The sequence below is a fragment of the Urocampus carinirostris genome, chromosome 2 (genome assembly GCF_059441175.1).
Source record: "Urocampus carinirostris isolate Australia breed hairy pipefish chromosome 2, RoL_Ucar_1.0, whole genome shotgun sequence".
Lineage (NCBI taxonomy): Eukaryota > Metazoa > Chordata > Actinopteri > Syngnathiformes > Syngnathidae > Urocampus > Urocampus carinirostris.
The window spans coordinates 26,557,693-26,570,272 of record NC_142350.1 but is presented as its reverse complement, the minus strand read 5'-3'; the positions used below and the strand labels follow the sequence as shown (position 1 = coordinate 26,570,272).

The 12,580-nt window shown below is 38.6% G+C and overlaps 1 protein-coding gene across 1 annotated transcript; it reads left to right on the top strand.

The window, feature by feature from the left end:
* The first annotated feature begins 1,021 nt into the window (after positions 1-1,021).
* On the top strand, positions 1,022-11,674 carry LOC148371533 (eomesodermin-like). Its single transcript, XM_088327882.1, has 6 exons — positions 1,022-1,446; positions 3,902-4,056; positions 4,125-4,246; positions 7,983-8,141; positions 8,619-8,680; positions 10,887-11,674. Exons 1-6 carry the CDS (start codon positions 1,022-1,024, stop codon positions 11,593-11,595), a joined length of 1,632 nt encoding a protein of 543 aa, XP_088184008.1. The 3' UTR covers positions 11,596-11,674.
* The last annotated feature ends 906 nt before the right edge of the window (positions 11,675-12,580 follow it).

The following is a 12,580-nucleotide window of genomic DNA, read 5'->3' as shown; positions in this document are numbered from 1 at the left end:
CATAATTTTTGCTCGTCTTATTTCACCATTATTGGCATTTATGTTTGTTTTTAGGTTGGCAGTGCAAAAATTATAACAAAAAGGGGAACAGTAAAAATATAACTCATGTTTTTTATTTTTTTTATTTAAAAAAAAGGAACAAAAGGAAGTATGTCGTAAAACATTTTTTGATTGATATTTATTTCTGTCTTTTTTTTCTCCCTTCTTGTTTCTCCTTTCAATAATGAACCTGGTAATAACATAGTAACAACATAGTCAATAGTATAAATGTATAACGAAATGGGTGCCCTTTGTGCTAATCCGTAACAAAAAGTAGCTCGAGGCTTGTAAAAGGTCGAAGACCCTACTCTAGACAAGCGCTTTTCTCATCTTAAAAGCACCTTTTAAGTCAACAACAATAAATTGTTTTTTTTTTTGTTTGGTTTGTTTTTTCCCCCCAAAGAATAAAAATAAATAAAAGAATAAAAACATTGCTCGAGACTAGCATTTCAGTCTACGGCTGCTTTGTTTTAAAGTGGGACTAAGTCTTTGTGTGTGAGGAAACTATTCCAACGAATAAATTCGATTCTTGTTTTGGAAAAGGTTTTCAACTTCCGGGTTTAAATAAGCACATGCATTTTAACTTTTTTTATTTCTACTGTAATTTAATATTAAAGGGTTAACCTTAGTCATTAGTTTGCCATTTTGTTGTTTATAATTCAGAAGAAAGTTGTAGTCTATTGAGTTTCTGAAGTAATTTCTGTTTAGGGTGCGATTCAGCTTTAATTATAGATTTCATTAAATATTTTAATTAGAACGTTTTAACACAATTCTTTATTTCAATTCAAGTCTTTCCAGTGTGGCTGAGTTTAAATTGAATACATTAATGCTATTTATTTAATGGTTTGTATATTTCTTTGTGAGGCATAATACTTGTTTATTCAGAAGTGCTTCCTTTCTCCACGCCCAGCGCCGTCTGCACTGAAGGTCCAACTTGAGCCCCCGAAGGAAAGGCCCCGCATAATAGTGTACATAGTGAATGATGCTTTGTGCCGGAGAAAACACAGACTCCTATTCCTCCAAGGAATCGGTGGTAGAGCAGAGCAAGGCTCTGCTTTCAGGAGAAAACCGCTACACGGAAAAAATCTTCTATGGTGCCCCCAAAACCACTCCGTGCTCCTATATACCTTACAATTCAGGCCATAGCATATACGCCACATCCGGCACTGCCAGATATCCAACATCTCTTGACTTGGGTCCACGCAATCACTTCACCCCGGCCTACCAGATCGGGCAGAGTCCCGGATGTCTCTACCCGGCATATAGGAGATCGAACCCGGATCTCGGCAGCTTCGCCGTACATGCCGGCGGACTGCCTACCGCGACGCAGGTTTATTTGTGCAACAGGCCTTTGTGGCTCAAGTTCTGCAAACATCAGACTGAGATGATCATCACTAAGCAGGGCAGGTAAGATGGCACTACTCTTTAAGCAGTGGTGGGCCGTGAAGGCCTCCAAAGCCTTCTTTGTTGGCCTAGAAAAATATCCGAATCATGTGGTGTTAATTACATTTTGTCCTTAAATACGTACATGGCATTGTAATAGACTCTGAGATTATTATACCACTACTGGAAAGGTGTATTGTAGTATTTCTATATTTCTTGGTCAAAATGAAAGTAGAATGATATATTGGGACCTGTTTTTAATCACTAATTGTGATATTTTGTTTTGTGGTTCTATTAGTAGTACTTAATTCACCAATATATTTATAGTCAATATAATTTTATGTTGTTTGTTTGCTTGACTAAAAACCCAGCCATTGTGACCCGCAGGCAATAGTTTGCCCACCCCTGGTTTAATACATGCTCTTTTGTTAGCACAAGACATTTTATGTATGTTCATATTTTATGTACATGTGTAACAGCAACCCTTTCGAAGCTGCCATCCACTTTTAGGCAACAGATCAGCGGAGACAACGTTTTCATGCGCAAATTCGATAATTATTATTCCATGTATCATATATGATAATATCATTTATATTCTTAAGATTGTTATTTTTATTGTTGTATATTTGTTAGGGCACACGTGGGAAAACGGGTCATTTAGCGCAATCCACTATAAATATAAGCAGAAAGAAAAACATCCTGGTAATTTTAAAAACAAATTGGCTTACATTATTATCATCTTTATTATTTATGATGATGAGATTTATATTGTTATTTTTATTATTCTGTAATTGTTAGTGCACAAGAGGGGAAACAGGTAAATTAGCTAAATCGACTGTGAAAATGAGCAATTAGCAAAAACACACTTGATTATGTAATCATCGACCCTATTATTTAAGATGAGGAGATATATATTAATAACATTGTTATTTCTAGTAGTCTGTAATTATAAGGGCAGAATTAGGTAAGCAGGTAAGTTAGCTAAATCAACTATAAAAATGAGCAATTTGCAATATATTGCTTATATTTTTATCATTTTTATCATTCATGATGATGAGATGTTATTATTTTTTCTGATCGACAGGTAATTTTTACTCAATTTATGTATGAATTATTGTCATATTTCTAGAAACAAGTAGTAAAACAGGTAAATTAGCTAAGTCGCCTAGGAAAATTATCAACAAGAAAATTATCATTGCAAAAAAGTTTAATTGTTTGAGTAATCCATTAGATAATTCTACTTACAAATGTGCTTATATTTTCTTTATCATGGATGATGATGAAACGTATATTATTAATATTGTTATTTTTATTAATATGTAATTGTTTGTGCGCAAGTAGGAAAACAGGAACATTAGCTAAATTAACCGTAAAATGAGCAATTAGCGAAAACACACTTGCTTATATTATTATCGACCTTATTATTTATGATGATGAAGTACATATCAATAACATTGTTATTTCTATAATCCTGTATTACAAAGATAAAATTAGCTAGATCGACTATGACAATGAGCAATTTGCAATACATTGCTTACATTATTATAATTTTTGTTATTTATGATGATGAGATGATTATTATTGTTGTTATTTTCTGATCGACAGGTTATTTCTACTCAATTTACGTATCATTTATTGTAATATTTCTAGAAATGATTAGGGTAAGAGTAGGAAAACAGGTAAATTAGCTAAATCGACTGTGAAAATTAGCAAAAAGAAAAAAACACACTTGCTTGTATTATTGATCCGATTATTTATGATGATGAGATGTAAATTAATAACATTGTTACTTTTATTATTCTGTAATTATAGGGGCATAATTAGGGTACAATAGCTAAAATGACCATGAAAATTAGCAGCAGGAAAAACGTTATAAAAAAAAGTTACATTGTTTGAATATTCCGTTAGATAATGCTACAAAAAATTGCTCATGTTATCATCATCTTTATTATGGATGATGATGAAACAAATAGTATTAATATTGTGATTTTTATTATTAATTAATTGTTGAAATGAAATGAAATGATCTGCATTTCTATAGCGCTTTTCAAGTCAATGACTTCCCAAAGCGCTTTACAATGTGCTTCACATTTCCCAATAGCGGCCGTGATCTGTGCAGCCATGTAAGGCGCTAACCTGCTTATTGGGGGTATTTGAGGGTTCAGTGTCTTACCCAAGGACACTTCGACATGTAACACGGACGAGCCGGGATTCGAACTGGGATCTCTTAATCCTAAAACGATCGCTCTACCTCTTGAGCTACTGCCACCCCAATTGTTAAGGTACAAGTAGGAAAACAGGTACACTAGCTAAATCGACCATAGAAATGAGCAGAAAGAAAAACATCCTGCTGAAACAAATGTATAACTGTTAGAGCAATCCAATGGATAATTACAAATATTTAATATCACGTGCCGCAAACCATAAATAACTAAACACCAATATGTTGTATTCTGCATCTGAAAACTTTGTTTTTCAGGCGAATGTTCCCGTTTCTAAGTTTTAACATTTCAGGCCTGAGCCTGAGTGCACACTACAACATATTTGTGGAGGTGGCCCTGGCAGATCCCAATCATTGGAGATTTCAGGGTGGAAAATGGGTCACCTGTGGGAAAGCTGACAACAACAGCCAAGGTTGCCTTTCTTAATACACAATATGTATATCACAGCAAAAAAATCATGCTTAACTTCTCTTTTCATAGGTAACAAAGTATATATACACCCTGAATCTCCTAACACGGGAGCCCACTGGATGAGACAAGAAATTTCCTTCAGCAAATTAAAACTCACCAACAACAAAGGCACGAATCGCAACATTTCACAGGTAAATAATACTCTTAATGAATCATTTACGCCACGGGTGTAATGGGTGAGAGCCACACCATATACATATAAGACAAAAGTGCCAAACCAGCTCCCCAGACCAAAGCTACTTGTTCACCACATCAAATATCACTGATTAATAAAATCTATGAAATAATAATAATTCCAGAGTCTGTTTCCCATATCAAAATCAATATACCACTTAAAATTTGTCTCCCCCCGCAGTTGCCTTAAGAGTGTTAAGGCTCATTTTGACTGTCATTTTTGTCCCAAAAAATGGTTTCAAAACAAGGTGCAGGCAGAGTTCTTTTGTAAATAAAAATGTGCCACAAAATCCTGCAAACGACGATACCAGCGTATTTACCTTCAGTGCAGACGCCGCTGGGCGTGCAGAGAGAGTGTGCGTGCCCTGTGTTTAGCTCTGCCTATTCTTACCTCTCAAACAATCAGGTTGCTCTGGTTGTTTTGCTAGAGCTTTTGGGTGTTTAAAATGTGTTCCGTGGCTTTTCATCATAAATTGTCTCAACAATGAACATAAATTGTGTGATCCATATAAAGAGTTATTTAGCGATTTACAGCTGTTTTTGTGACATCCTCACTGTATACCGAGGGTGTCCAAACTTTTCATAAAATGAGTGAGAAACGACTATTCAGCCATTCTTGGCATTCTTTGAACAGCGTTTAATGAATTCACTCTCCGGGAAAGGTTTGCTGTGCTTGGTGGTTAGCGTTGCCAACTCAGAGCTAGCCTTTGTAGCTTTTTCATCCTACTCACAGGTCGTGTGAAAAAGTGCTGTTGTGACGTTAAAACAGCTTCCATTTGCTTTACCTTTTCACAGTTAGCTTTTTGTAGTCAGCATGTTTCATCGGGGAGTTTTTTTATTCTTTAAAAACAGCCAGTCCCTTGGCAACTTAGACAGAGTTATTTCCAATTTCAGTTAAAAGATACTCCAATTTCACAGTCAAGGGCGAGGTGGCCAAAGGGCTACTTCCATCATCTGGTGAAACATGGCAATTTATACTGCAGTCCACATTAATGACTGGCCAGAAATTATTATTATTATTTTTGTGGTAGCAATTATTATCATGTTTGTCACGAAAGTGTAAATAATGCATTCCAACTGGAGAGAGAGCTTAAAATAAAGTTAATTGCATATGAAGTCAAGTGGAAGATTATGATATTTGAAATGGTACAATGCGCACTGCGGTGCAGACAAAATTCACATCTCTAAAATTCGTATCAATAGAATTTGCTTCCGCATTTAACTTTTGACATTAGATTATGGATGATTTTGTTTTTCTCACTCACAAAAAACGAAACTGAATTAAGGAGTTTACCATGCTTATTTGTTTTTCGCTCCGAGAGTGTTTTTCATTTCTGTCCATTTACACTACCTGGTGTCAAACCTGCGGCCTGCGGGTCGAATCAGGCCCGCCGAGGGTCTGAAACCGGCCCGCCAGACAAAGCTGAGAGAAGAGGAGAAAAAGAAGTGCTGCGGTATGAAATCTGGTGGCTTGGTCCCTCTCTCATTCTCTATCTTTTGCTCTCTTTTTAACTCTCCTTTTTTTCAACCCCTCTCTTTCTCTTTCTTTCTGCCTCTCTGTTTCTCTCTTTTTTTCTCTCTTTCCAAGTGTATGTGTTTTTCTCTACTTTCTTTTTCTTCTTTCCTTTCTTCTTATCTATCTTTCTTTTTCCTTTACTTTCTTTCTTTCCTTTCTTTTTTCCCTTTTTCCATTCTTTCTATTTGTATCTCTCACTTCATTTTTTCTCTCTCTCTGTTTTCTCCTGCTCTCTCATTTTCTCTTTCTCTCCCTCTCTCATTTTTTCTCTGTCACTCCCCCTCTTTTTTCTCTCTTTTGCTCCCTTCATTTAATTGTCTGTCTTTCTCTATTATTTTCCTTTCTTACTTTTTTCCTCTCTTCCTTTTGTATCACCTGACTTGAAGAGAAACCTTCAAAAACATGCAGGACAAACGGCATGTCTCACCTCTGCTCCAAAGCATAATTTACCGTATTTTCATGACCATCAGGCGCACGTTAAAGTCTCAAATTTTCTTTAAATTGTGCGACGTGCCTTATCGTGCGCTGCGCCCTGTATGTGATGTTAGACCATTTCGGTGGCCTTAGGATTGGGCACACGCCCCTGGGAGTCACAGGTTCGAGCCTTGGCCAAGTCATACCTCATATCTTTGGGTGAAATCAGTGTTTTTTTAGATTGTTCACATTTCTGACTAAATGCGACTTCTATGCAATCTCTTGTGACTTCTATCTGCTCTTATGTGAACGCCACAAAGTGTCCTGTTTGCGCAGAAGAAGACACGTGATGTCAAACGCAATGCATCCATTGTTGGCGGAAGTACTCATGGATGCCAATGCCATTGCGTATCTAGCAGTTTGAAAGTTTGTATGCCCTCCCTTTAACGTTTTCCGTGTTTTTGTCCGTCATGGTGTATTGATTTCTATGCTGAAGAACACGGATACCAAGGAGCCGCGAAAGACTTATGAATCAATGATTCGTAAACGTAAGAAGCTTAAAAACGAAAACGTTTTTATCCAGCGGTTTGTCTTTGTAATAAATACTTAACTAGCCGAATCAATTCGGCTCCCGCAATATTTTTAAGTACGCACACTTGTATGCTTGTCTGTGTTGTTGTAAGGCGGACGCAGCGCAGGGCACAGGCGCCCTATCGTGCGGTGCACCCTTTGTAGTGTTAGATATAGAAATAGAACCGGTGCACCCTATGAAACTACTGTACAATTTTTGAAGCACCACCAGTGAGAACCCATTCAGTTCACTTACTATATACCAAGGGTGTCAAACACATTTTAACTCGGGGGCCACACAATAGAACAAACATTCTCTCGGGGGCCGGACTAGTAGATTAGAAAGAAAAAAAAAAGAGAGAAAAAAATAAGAGAAAGCAAGGGAGAGAAAATTAGTGAGAGTGGGACAAAGAAAGAGAGAAAGGGAGAAAGAGAGAGGGGAGAGAGAAAAGAGAGAGAGAGTACAAGAAACAAAAGAGATAAAGAGAAATAGTGAGATACTGGGAAAGAATGAGAAAGAAAGTACAAAATCCAAAGAGAAATAGAAAGAGAGAAGGAGAGAAAGGAGAAGGAGAGAAGAGAAAAGTGGATAAAGAGAGCAGGAAATGGAAGAGTGAGAGTGAGAGAGAGAGAGAGAGAGAGAGAGAAAGGGGAAGGAGAGAGAGAGAGAGAGAGAGAGAGAGAGAGAGAGAAAGGGGAAGGGAGAGAGAGAGAGAGATTGAGAGAGAGAGAGAGAGAGAGAGAGAGAATGAAAAAAGGAAGAGAGTGCAAAAGAAAGAAAAAACACTCAGGGAGAAAGACACAGAGGAACAAAGAAAGAGAAAAAGAGAGACAGAGAGAGTGAAATAGAGAGAGAAAGAGAGAGAGAGAGAGAGAGAGAGAGAGAGAGAGAGAGAGAGAGAGAGAGAGAGAGAATCAGGGAGGAAGGGAGAGAGAGTGAGGAAGAGAGAAATAAATAAAAGTATAAGGTTTAAGAGGCACCTGACTTTGGCAACACCGAGTGGACGTATTTCAATCTGCAGCTCATTTTTCTCTCGCGCTTCTCTAAGCATTGTCTCGCGGGCCGGATTCATTCCCCTAACGGGCCTAATCCAACCTGCGGGCCGTCTGTTTGACACCCCTCCTACATACCATAGAGCCCCGACAAGGATTAAATATCCATAACTCTTGCCGTAAAATGTGCATATCTCCAGATGATCATCCTGCACTCCTTACACAAGTACCAACCCAGGTTGCACATCGTGGAGGTGACTGAGGACAGCACGGAGGATCTCAACACCGACCCACAGAATCAGTGCTTCGTCTTTCCGGAGACCCAATTTATTGCAGTCACGGCTTACCAGAACACTGATGTAAGCGTGCAAAATCCACTCGGTTGTGTTTTCGGTGGGATTCCGTGGGTAAAGATTATTTGGATTTCAGTAATAGAACGCTATCTATTTAGGACACCAGATAAATGTAGAACAAGGGTCAGCAACCTTTTCGGTGCGGAGTGCCACTTTCAAATTTCCTCGTAAATCAGCGTGCCACACCAAGATTAATGACTCGCACAACATTTTTTTATATCCAACAGAGCGTTCATATGACTGAAAATTCCACGTAAAGCCTAACGTAAATCCTTGACATAATATGGCGCGCAACTGAAGATGTTTAAATTTCAGGTAAATGCGCATTAAAAAAAATCAAAATATCATTTTTTGGCCGTGCGCTCGCGTGCCACGGGTTAACCCCTAGCGTGCCAGCAGTGGCACGCGTGCCATAGGTTGCCGACTCCTGATGTAGAAAGAGCCCAATATTTTCTCACATTTTGTCCTTTTTTCCATCTGTAGATCACACAGCTGAAAATCGACCACAACCCATTTGCCAAAGGTTTCCGAGATAATTATGATTCGTGAGTATTGATTTTTGTGATCTGTTTCCATATATGTTTCAAAAATTTAGAAAAAAATACTTGCCTATCATACAGTGGGGCGCTCCCTCCTGGGGGGGGACATGTGACTTCTGGGATTTTTATTTATAACCGTCCGAGAATAAAGAGCGATTGTGCCCCCCACTACGTTAGGTGGCAGTAGTGCTCTCATCAGCAGATTGTACGCTCGTGGTATTGAGGTTTTGTTTATACTGAGCGTCAGTGTTGGGAATAATGCTGATATGAATAACATAATGGCGTTATAGTTTCAGTAACGGGCTCATCTAACAAATTACTTTTTCTGCCGTTCCTGTTATTCTTGGTTTTTGTGTGTTTTTGTTTTAGATTTGGAGCCCCATAGTAATTGTTAATTTGCATACCTACTTATACTCATTCCATGTTCTACTCCAGGGGTGGGCAACTATTTGGAGTTAGGGGCCGCATGTGACATGTTTTACTTCTTTTGAAATAGATTTGTTTCATCAAATTTGTTTTGTAAGGACCACAATTAGAACAAAATAGTATTTTGGGTCCCTCTTTTAAGCACTTCATTTGTTATTGACTTTTAAGGTATTACTGTACTGTTTTTGTATTATTTTTGTCGTATTTCTACATGAAATGGCTAAGGCTAGCTAGCTCTGAAACCATCATCGTAGTATCACACATATTTGCTCGGAATTAACTCTTAGTGATAATACCGGAAAAACAGTTCACATCATCATATAATGCAGGGGTGGTGAACAAGTTTGACACAAAGAGACGAAATTTTTAACTGTGGGAGTCAAAGAGCCACACCACGCACTGACCGGCATTAGACGTAACCTACGCAGATGATTGGCAGTCAGTTATGTGTCCGGAGCGGCATAAAAACAACAAATCTGCCAAATGAGTTTCAAAATGTTATTTATTAATTGTTATTGACTCTGATGGATTCAGATGTGTTTTAAGAGGGGGAAAAAACTAAGCATGGAAACGAGGCAAAGAGCCACTGTATATTGAAAATAGGATGAGGCAAAGAGCCGCATTCTGATTGGCCTAGAGCCGCGTGTTCGCCACCCCTGATATAAAGTAATCAAGGTGCTTTGAGCGACTTTGGGCCGTCCGAAGGCAGTTTTACCTGTAAAGGGGATGTGGTAGAAAGAAATAAGAATGAGATGCTGTTCCTCTTCATCAGCACAACAATACAGAAGAGAAAAGCACGCGGTCCCCCTACAGGGCTCACTGTACCGGACCAAAGTAATCGATCCTCAGCAAGAGTTACAGACTTAACAGTCAATCGTGGAATTCCTGATCTATCTGATGCTGTAAGGCAATATTACACAGTAACACTGTTGGAAATTAACCCACAACGTCATGCAAAAGAAATGATAAACTCCCGGTCCTAAAATAGCTTATTGCTAAATAAAGACGTGGTTCAACTGTGCAAATGGACAAAAGGGAAATCTCTTTTAGAGTAAATACTGTAAGGGAAATGCCTTTGTATAATTTTATCCTCAAACGTACCTTAACACCAAAGGTTATATCCAAGTGCTGTTTGTATTCTTGCAACAAATTTATTCTCTCGGGGTCCGCTAACTAGAAATCAAGATGGCCTTCACTTTAGTGCTGGGAAGTCTGCTCAAGAGCTAGCCTCCCTCTCCACATTCCTTGACTTTACAGTGACGCATTGTACCCTTTGTGTTGCAAAGTTTCACTTTCCTTACCGCTCATTTATTATGCTCACACACCATCTAGCGATTATTCACTTCATTTAAACATGTGTTTTCTGTCTTAACCAATCAGATTAGTTTCATGTATTCACGTGATCTCGCTTAGGCCAATCAGATGTGTTGTTTTATGCCTGTGTTTCCAAATAAACGAGTCTCTAGCCGATGTGGGAGCGTAATTCCTTCCTGAGCTGATCCCGGAAGCACGCGCTTCCGAATGAATGGCTATCAAAAACCTAAATTTCCAACTCAGAGTGTGTTCTTTTCATCATCCTAATACAGTCTCAAATCTTAACCTTGACAGTGTACTACACTCAGACCCATAGAAGCTTAAAAGGAACATTGCTCTCACCCACCTAAATGGAGAAAGAAAGAGAGAGCGATAAATGTTAAGAAAAATGAATGTATGGATATATTACTTGAGTTTAATTGGAAAAAAAGCCTGTCTTTGCAATGTATTTCTGAGTCCTTTTGATTTTCAGGATATACACAGCTCCAGACGATGAGCGTCTTACCTCTTCCCCAAAAGACACACAGTTGGTCAACAACTTCATGCAAAATCATTTCTACAACAGTGAGCAAGCTGTGCCTCAAACAAGTGGCATCCTTTCACCTCAAGTGGAAAACATAAGCTCACAACGATGGTTTGTCACCTCTTTGCAACATGGGACTACTAACAACGCTAGCCACAAGTTAGACCTAAGACCGTATGAAGGAGAATACACGGGCTCTTTGCTCCCTTTTGGCATCAAATCCTTGCCAATGCCTACATCGAATGGTCTCGGCTACTACTCAGATTCTTCTTTCATTGATATGCCGACTATGTGGGGCACCAGGACAGCATACCAGAGAAAGATGTGTCAGAGTCTGTCCTGGTCCCCAATGCATAGTCCCTCTCCTGGTTTTCCAGAAGTCTCCAAGGTAAAGTCTCAGTTAGAGAATGAAGTCAACGGTGAAGGCCTCGTATCTTCCTGGGTTGAAACGCAGCCGACTTCTCTTTCTCTCTACACAAGTCATTCATATACGCCAGACTGCAAGAGAAGGCATTTGTCCCTGAATGGGCCAAGCAGAGAGGACTTACCTAAAGACAATAAGTGTGAGAACGTGAATGCTTTGTCCAATGACTCCTATAGCAAGGAAGCACCATCCAAAGAAACTGCAGCTTATAATTCATTTTTCACAAGTTCTTGAGCACATTCTTACTTGCACTACCGTATTTTCTCGGGCATAGGTCGCACGGTGTTAAAAGGCGGAGTCTCCGTAGCTCGTTCTTTTTCCGTATTTAAAACATACACAGGGCGCACCGCACGATAGGACGCGGGTGCCCTCTGCTGTATCGGCCTTACAACGACGTGGAAAAGCATACAAGTGTGCGTATTTCAAAATACAGCGGGAGCAAAACTGACTTTGGTGGCGGTTTATTCAAGTATTGATAACAAAGTAAAACTGACAGATAGAAACTCATCAGAGTTCCTTTTCAGCTTCCTATACTTGCGAACCATCCATTTATTTACTTCAATTCTCTCGATTTTCATGTTCGCATACCTGCCAACCTCCACGGCTTTATGCCCTTACAAAATGTTGTATTTTCCCTTACAAAGTACAAAATAATCTTACACCATTTTTTTTCAAGCTCGTTTATTTATGTAGTTTAACATGTTATATCTTACATGTGTTTCATTATATCGGATATATTATTAATTAACATTTTGTTGTGAGATACTGAGTTGCTCGACATGAATGAGGTTTATTATAAAAAAAAGTTAAAAAATGAAGTAGCTTGGACATTCATTGTAGCGGGAAAAAATACATGCAAATATAATTAAGTAGAATAATACATTTTCTTATTCAAATTGTTGGTAATATACTGATTAAAGGATAACCACAAACCTGTCTTTTTTCGTTTTCTCCTTTTATACTTCCTTTATTTCTTAACTTCTTTATACAACATAATAATTCGTAATATAATGCAATAAAGCAAGTGAGCCGTTTGAGAGCCGGCTCTCTTTAATGAGTTGAGCTGAAAATGCCGGTTCTCTAAAAAGAGACGGACTTCCTTTCACTACATTACTACCACATGAAATCCGAGGCGGCAGACGCATGCGCACAGTAGCATCAAACCGCTCGCTTCGTTTACAACGGACAAAAAAACCCGATACCGAGATAGCGGCGAACT

Coding starts and splice junctions, on each gene's coding strand:
- LOC148371533 (XM_088327882.1), top strand. CDS start 1,022: ATGCTTTGTGCCGGAGAAAACACAGACTCCTATTCCTCCAAGGAATCG. Junction 4,057..4,124: donor AGCTGACAACAACAGCCAAG/GTTGCCTTTCTT, acceptor CTCTTTTCATAG/GTAACAAAGTATATATACAC. Junction 4,247..7,982: donor CGAATCGCAACATTTCACAG/GTAAATAATACT, acceptor GCATATCTCCAG/ATGATCATCCTGCACTCCTT.